Source organism: Dunckerocampus dactyliophorus, chromosome 3, assembly GCF_027744805.1.
Source record: "Dunckerocampus dactyliophorus isolate RoL2022-P2 chromosome 3, RoL_Ddac_1.1, whole genome shotgun sequence".
Taxonomy (NCBI): domain Eukaryota; kingdom Metazoa; phylum Chordata; class Actinopteri; order Syngnathiformes; family Syngnathidae; genus Dunckerocampus; species Dunckerocampus dactyliophorus.
Window position 1 is genome coordinate 24,619,216 of NC_072821.1, and position 8,318 is coordinate 24,627,533.

Sequence of the window (8,318 nt, forward strand, 5' to 3'; positions counted from 1 at the left end):
TTCTTCATCTTCATTAAACTACTCAGTACACTCAAGCCTCATTCGGTCACTTACCTGCCAGTGTGTCAGAACGTGTGATGGAAGAACGATGTGTGATAAGTTAAACAAGTAGTCCTAACTACAAGTTAAAAGGTTGCGGTATGCTGGAGCCTATCCCAGCTATTTTATTAAAACAAATGTACTATAGTGCCCCACTGGGATCCAGTGTAATTTGAAAAGCCCCTGCAATGAGCAGGATCGGAGCCCTTTAAGAAAGCAACTCAACAAATATACAAGAGTATGCATATACTGTATATACATTATAGTGAACTGCTGTTAGAGCTATAGCTCATTCCCTTATGTACGTCTAAACGAGCTAAAGGTGAATGACAAAAGACAGTAAAGAACATCCATTAGAAGTTGATGTTTAGAGGAGAAAAAGGACAAATGTCTAACCACAATTTGATACTTGGACCAGGTACCTTGAGCCTTGATGTTCCCCAACGTGTGGTAGGAGTGAAAAGTCATATTTGAAAGATATCTTCTGACTGCTTGTAGAGTATATGCTGGATTAAAGTTAGATCATCAGAGGTTCACATCTTAATTTAAAGGTTTTATCCTTACAAATAATGCATTTTACTTGTTGTCATTTGCTATTCTACAGTATCTGTACCAAACTGTAGCTCATCTAATATCGCGTGTGGCTGATTTTAAACATAATGTATAATGTACATTATACATAATGTATAAATCTAATATGGCTACATTGCCAAATGGAGGCATCAGAATGTGCAATCATTGAGCTGATGTTGCTATTCCAGTCTTCTGGTTGGCCTAAATGCACGTAAGTTGTTTTTATGCAGACAGATATTTGTATGGACTTGGATCTTTTTGGAAGGAAAATGTAAGTTTGTAAAAATATCAGTGTAGATGTCACCCTCCAGTAGAGGGACCAGTATCATAGATTAATCTATCAACTTGATAAAGTATCTATCGAAAGTATTGGCAGTTGCATTCATTAGTAGGAAAAGAGCACAAACCTCCAGGGAGCCACTGGGTAAAAACACAACGCTATTAAAGGACACCAATGACCCAAACAAATCCAATCTGTTATCATCCATCCAGCCTGCAGTATTCGCAATCATTGCATTTAGAGCTGAAATGAATTTTATGAACCTGAGTGTGTCCAGGTTTAATGGCTTCTTGGATGTGGGGAAGGTGTTCATAGTGTTGTTTTACAAAATATAGTCACTCTTGTTTTATGCGTAAAGTCCATAGATCCATGGTATAGTGGCTTTCACATTTACATTTCGCAAAGAGTGTTCTTTAAAAAAAAAAAAATTATCTATGTAAATAAATGTACATAAACGATAAATGCCAATCTGGTTATATTGAGTTGCAGCAGAGATATCACTGTGGGAAATAATACGTATTGCTCCCTTTTACCCTTGAATATGTGAAAGTGTCACTTTTACTGCTAAATATCTTACTTACATTCATATGCATATGCATATACTGTACATATGCAGATGCTCAGATCATCATAAGAGTTACTGTCTTATTTATTTGCTTTGCTTGATTTGTATTAGGAGCGGTATGATTTTTACTGCGAAAGGTCACAGTTATCATATATAATGGGCAAAGTTTGCGGTGCTTTCCATCTTGCATTTTCGTGATGAAGACATCAAATGTATGTCATTTCAGATGCTTCATATGATCTAAAGCAGGGGTGTCAAACTCGTGCCATGGAGGGCCGAGACACTGCAGGTTTTATCTCCAACCAGTTTCTCCAGCAGGTGATTTAATTGATGAGCTCCTCCCTCAAATTGAAGGTGCTGATCATTAAAATCACCTGCTTTAGTAACAGGCTGGTAAGAAAACCTGCAGTGTCTCGGCCCTCCATGGCACGGGTTTGACACCCCTGATCTAAAGCCTAGGTCACAATCGGTCGTACGAACTCCTACAGCCAGTCTACGTGCAAAAATCCTCAAGAAACGCATTGTGGGCGTGCATGTGACGTGCTGATTTTCGAGCCGTAGACTGGCCGCAGACCGTCCGCAGAGGTTCTTTATCATGTCAAAAAAATTCTACGGGTTTCCAGTTTTTTATCAGGTTGCGAGACAATCTTACGCACTTTGTGCATCTGGTTGCGTCGTCCGTATGCCCAAGGTGCGTCTTCCGTGCGTTTTGCTGGTGTCAGGTTTTCTCAAAATGTCAATTTTTTTGTACGTTGCACTTGCGCCACATGTGCACCCCGCATACATAATTATTGCAGCAAACGCACGTTCAGACATTTCATATGTCCACCATGCGTGTCGCGATCCTACTTCTTCATGTTCACCACAACTATGTTCTCAACAAACAACCAAAAAACGCAGCGATTTGGAGAATGCCTAAAAATTGCACGGCCAAAACATGGTACGTCTGGTTGTGACCTAGGCTTAAGGGAGACAAGAAAATCTGTTTTCTTCAGTGTGACCCCGTCACATCATACATAGTCAGTTTGCTGATTGACTCAAACTACTTGACAGCTTCAAATGTTGTCAAGGTTGATGATGCATGGACTTTACTGAAACCAACAGCTTACACTGTATCCAAGCAAATGGCACTTGGCTATGATGGCCTATCATCAATGCGTAGTCCACCAATGGTACTGTATTGTACAGTACTACATGCAAGAGCTACAATCTTTATAAAGTACATGATCCCACCAAAAGATGTAAATAGCAGTTTAATAAGCTGTTTTACATGTTATGCTCGTTTGCAAGAAGATTTCCTTTCATAGGATTTATCATTGCGGATAACTTACTGTAGAGTGAAGTGGAAAAAAAATGAGTTCTGAAGTTTAGTAGTATGGTTAGTAGTATCCTATTGTGTTTTTAATTCATTTATGTTTTTCGTCAAGCATTAAGATTTTGCTCTTTCTTTGGCTTTGTTCGGTGACCACAGTTATGTGCTTTGAGATGCTAAAGTGAAACATACGTACATAACTTTCTGCGACGCTGCTGCTTGTTGACCGCTTGTATTTAATCACCGAATAAATGCATGACGCAAGAAACACTTCCTGTCTTTCACTTTTAATGCGCACCCCTACTTGCTAAACCTTTACGTATGAGCTATGTTGTGAAGCGGAGTTACGGTTGCCACAGTACAGTACGGAGGTCAGGAGAACCAGCGTATAGAGCGGAGGGTGTGGCCGCCGCAGTGCACTGTAGTTGGACACCTGCTCCAAGCAGACCCGGTGCAGCCATTATTAACCTTGATAGTTATTAATGGTAACAGTGATTAAGAGTGCAGACAAGTCCGAACATCTATGTGTTTTGATCTGATAAATATTAAGTAACTTTGATCAAATGTAGTTTGATATACTGTATATACAGCTTTTGCCTGTATATTAACACATGGCGCAGCTGTTCAGCTCCGATGGGGAAAAAAAAAACAAAAAACAGGTCACTCGCTGACGCTGGGAACACCAAGTTAGGTTGGATTGCAGGGTTAAAAGTGTATGTAGAGCACATAATGTGCGGTTCCAATAATGCCTTGCACACTGCCACTTCCATATTACATTTACGATCATTCATAATAGTGATGCCATAGCTCAATCTGATTGGCTCCTGGCTGCCCAGTTCTCACGAGACATCTTTTCTCCAAACGAGAAATCTTGTCATGTTTCAATCTCGCAGGAGCTCATGACACTCCTGCTCGATAATGATCGCGGCAATGCTGCTAAGCTGGCAATTCTGATCCCTCCTGCTACTTCTTATTCTCTGGCCAAACAGGTGCATATGAGGAGTATTAACAAGTGGCGTTACACAGACAGTCTCATTATTATCATGTGTTTGTGGGTGAGGGCAGCTGGCACAAAATGTTGCAAATGTAAATGAATGTATAGGAAACAGTAGTGGTAAAAGGCTCAGTAAGTTTACTAATATTGCTAGATTCTAACGTTGCAGGAATCAAAGACATAATACACAACTAAACTGTTTTTTTTTACATTTTAATGCAGTGTTAAAGCTGTAATACAATTATCTTATACAGTATGTTGAGCATCAGTGCTGAAATTAAGGGACATAGGAAGCTAAACAGCCGGGTATGATCCAAGGAACACGTCCGCAGTCCGTGTTGTCTTCATTACATGTGGTGCAGTGGCAGTTTTTGGCCACAGGGTATGTAACACCCACTGGGCAATCTTTGAAGTGTTTTACTTCGTAGGACCAATCCCCATTGCAGACGTTCTGTTTGGTCCGGTACCAAGGAGACATGTAGACTGGATCCTGCAGACAAATGACAGTGTGGACAAATTACAACAGTGCAATTTGCCCATAATACACCAAATAATCAATCTGTAACATATTTTAAGATTGACAGCCCAAGGTTTGGATTTTTGGCTATCCAAACTTTTCAATTATAATTCCAGGTTTTGGAGAGAGAATGACACCTGAACAAGCATGCATTAGGTTCAAAAGGACACCAAAGAGCAATGTTCGTTGGCATGGTGACCAGATCACAAACACACACACACACACACACACACACACACACACACTGTGACAGCACTATCCCTAGGGAAGCATCCCCATGCCTACACAGATGATGCTCCGCTCTCTGTAGTGCATGTATTATCTGACACGGAGCTCTGAAATACGGGTTAAGAGCACATTCTAAGACCTAAATAGACCCTAAATAAATAAACCATAAATAGACTGACTTTGTTGAAGTAGATTTGTTAATATTATTTAATCCATAAAATGTGACAAAACACCAAAAAGGAGTACCTGCAACCCTGAAGTGGCAGTTATAGTAACTACTTACTCTCAGGCTGTAGACTCTGGTTATCAGAGAGTAAACAAGCACTGAGCTCACACAATGGCATGTCTGATACTGAGGCCTTGAGAGGAGCTCCTCCAAACCACTGGAGAGCTGTAGGAAGCAGCTTGAATGTTAAAAAGTGATTAAAATACATTAAATAACTGCTTGTATTTGAATAAAAATAAACATTAGGCTGATGAAAACATTACGTTAGGGTTACTTGTCATAAACTTTATATTACTGTACCTCATGGTAGCACTGTCCTTCACATATGGTGGTGAAGATGGACTGGATTTTGCCACAGCTCACCACGGAGATGTTGGTGTTTCGTGGGTTACAGCCAGAACTGCAACTCTGCCTGGCATCCACCAGTGCCAGCACTGCTGCCATGACAACCAGCTGCATCCTCTGGTGGATGCACCACAGACCTCTGCCGTAAGAGGGGGTCAGGCCTCACATTAGATAAGTTCTAATAGACAGTAAAATATATACTGTGATCTAATCGGGATCTCACAAGGCTCCAATTAGTTCCTTCCAATGCCAAATTTAGTTTGACATTGTGATTGCAATCCAATTTGTGTTTTTATAATGTAATGTTTTTACAAAAGATAAAGTTTGACATGTATGAAACGCAGAATAGATTCCAAATATATCAAGATGTAGCTATGTCCCCAAAAATGACTGTCCTGTTTTAAATAACTATCACTGCAAACTATTAGTCACAAATGACACTGAACATTTCTGTCTAATAATTTGTCAGTGACTTGTTACTCTCCTGATGAAAATGTCAGTTTGTAAGTTCGCCAAAGTCCTACCTTTTTAAAGCTGTTAAGTCGCTTTGGACTTGTAATGCGTTTCTTCTTGATCTCTAAATGTCTGAAGCAGCTCTGGTCCTGGCTCTCGCCCCTCTGTCTTAAATAAGGCTGCTCTCACATGCTGTTAATCTCGTCAGCTTTGGCTGTGTTGTTTTTTTTCCCCCTCACTTTGTTTAGTCTAAGCATTGACACAGTAAATCCTCCTGTTTTTCCCTCACCATCTCAAGTATAAGGCCAGGGGCTCATGGGCTGTCCTCCTACATATGAGGAGGCGTGAGTTCCAATCTCTTGAAGGGTTAAAGGAAAGGTCTGGACTGACCACAGAAATATAAAACTCCATCTGCACCCACAGTAAATGGAAAACCACAAAAGATGAGTCAACAGTTGATCATGGTGTTTCATCTTTCTTCCACCATGAATTTTGCATGTCCATTACCATCTTTTGCCACTCACGTCAACCTTTAATGTAATATTTAAATACAATTTTGCTTTTTTGATCATAATATAAACAATATAGTTCTAGTGAACTATATTGTTTATGGTGTGAAGCCATCCTACAAACACCTGCCACTAAAATTCGTAGACAAAGTCTGTGTTTTTGTGCATTCAGTGAAATCTTCATACTGCACCACAGGCTTCTAAATCTGCAGGGACAGTCCAATTTAACTTTTAGCACCGCAAGCTCAAGGCGACTCTGTCTCTCCCCTTGCAGCCTTCTGGGACTTACTGCATTCTGATGAAATGCCACCGAACAAACCTACAAGGACCTTTATGAAGTCTCACCTTTGTCCTCTCAGTAAGTGTTACCTTTTGGAAGCCACAAACGAAATATGTCATTCATTGAGTGCAGAAAGCACTGCTCTTGATTTGTAAGTAGATTTATCCATCCATCCATCCATTTTCTATGCTGTTTATCCTCACTAGGGTCGCGGGGGTATGCTGGAGCCTATGCCAGCTGACTTCGTGTGAGAGGCGGGGTACACCACGGACTGGTCTTAAGTAGATTTAATAGCTCTTAATTGTTTTTTCTTTTTTAATTCTAAGAGGAACATAATGATGAACAGTAGATTTGTGCTTTTCGCAGAGGTTCCAGTTTCTAGCCTGCCAGTGAATGGCAAAAATCCGCGAATAATTGATACGCCAATAAGAATGCCTATTTTTTTAACAAACAGCTCACTCCTACCCTTCTGAACCCTCCACTGGGTCATCCCGGACAGCTGTCGGAGAAGGCGTTTCTCCAAGCCACGTCAACATAATTCACATTACTTTACCTGCTGTAATTCCAGTAACGACTTATGATAATATGTTAGCTTGTGTTCATTACACGGCAAGTTTTGAGGGTAGATTGCTATAAGTTTCACTTTTGCATCTCCCAGTAACTGGTGCATTCAAGGGCCGGAGAACAAAATGCAACATCTCAACGCTTGATGAAAAAAAAAAATTCAGTGATACTTAAAGACATCAATGTAAATATTGTGGGCTTTTTTAACAGTGCATTATATATATTTATAGTGCATTATACAATGCATTTTACATGTACAGTGGAACCTGGGTTAACGTCCGCCCGGGTTAGTGTGTTTGTCGGTTAACGTTGAAAATATACGCTACATTTTTGCCTCAGTTTGCGTGCACTCTCCGGTTAGTATACAATATGGTGCGGTGCGCATCTGTGTTCTTCATGTATTTTTGTCACAAAAGGTCCTTTCTTGTTAGCATCCTAATAGCAAGCTAACAAAATTCCAGCTACAATTGGTCAAAATTGGTTAGCTACATTACGTTGCCAGTCTATGATGTCATCACCGTCTGATGTCATCATCACAAAACACGTTTTTAATGTTTTGAAAACGATTCGAAATGCATATAAACGATGAATTAAAGGGATACACAATGCGGCAGCGAGGTCAACCACCACCGCCTTCCTGTTGTTCTTGTTTTTGGTCTTCTTTGACAAAATGTAGGCACTTGAGGTGAGAAACACTATTGAATTCATGAAATAACAGGATGATGGTGGCGGTTGATCTCGCTGCCACATCGTGTTTTTGGGAACAGTGGCGTCAAGTAAGGATTAATTGGGTTTACATGATTTGTTATGGGAGCAATTTATTCTTAGTGTCCGTTTCGGTTAGAGTTGGACCTTCTGAAACAAATTAATAACGCTAACCAAGGTTCCACTGTATGATCACGTATTTGTAAATCATTACCGATTTAGGGTGAATGAGATATGTTTTTAGTAGAAAAACTGGCCTATTTTCTGAGATTTTTTATTCACCAAAAGTCCACAAATTTGCGAGGGAATGCTGAATCACGAAAGTGTGGGGATCCACTGTATCTGCTACACATATTGTGGGAATCCACACGTCTTGTACAGGGGTCACCAATGCGATGCCCGCGGGCACCAGGTAGCCCCCTATGACCGCATGAGGCGCCGACAAGCCTGCTTTTCATTCAAGTTTTCATTTCAACTTCATCTTTCTATATTGTATGATGCATTTACATTTGATGGTAATTGCATGCATTGCTTCATCAATGTTAACCCTTCACTGCACTACTTGTGACAATTCCACGGTGTCCCCTCTTTCTCGCCCGGTCAGTTTGGATAAGGTCCAGCTCACCCTTGCTTTGACACTCAATCTGTGAAAGTTTCCCTATAAAATATGCCGGCAATGGAAAACATAATTTAATAGCAATTTATATAACCTTTGACTTATTATTATG

The 8,318-nt window shown here is 40.3% G+C and overlaps 1 protein-coding gene across 1 annotated transcript; it reads right to left on the minus strand.

Moving 5' to 3' along the window:
- Positions 1 to 4,020: 4,020 nt before the first annotated feature.
- Positions 4,021 to 5,692, minus strand: LOC129178664 (gonadotropin subunit beta-1-like). The gene is made up of 3 exons (XM_054771102.1): positions 5,604 to 5,692; positions 5,035 to 5,218; positions 4,021 to 4,253 (listed from the first exon to the last, which is right to left on the minus strand). The coding sequence occupies exons 2-3, from the start codon at positions 5,191 to 5,193 to the stop codon at positions 4,041 to 4,043; spliced, it is 372 nt and encodes a 123-aa protein (XP_054627077.1). The 5' UTR covers positions 5,194 to 5,218; positions 5,604 to 5,692; the 3' UTR covers positions 4,021 to 4,040.
- Between the last annotated feature and the right edge of the window lie 2,626 nt (positions 5,693 to 8,318).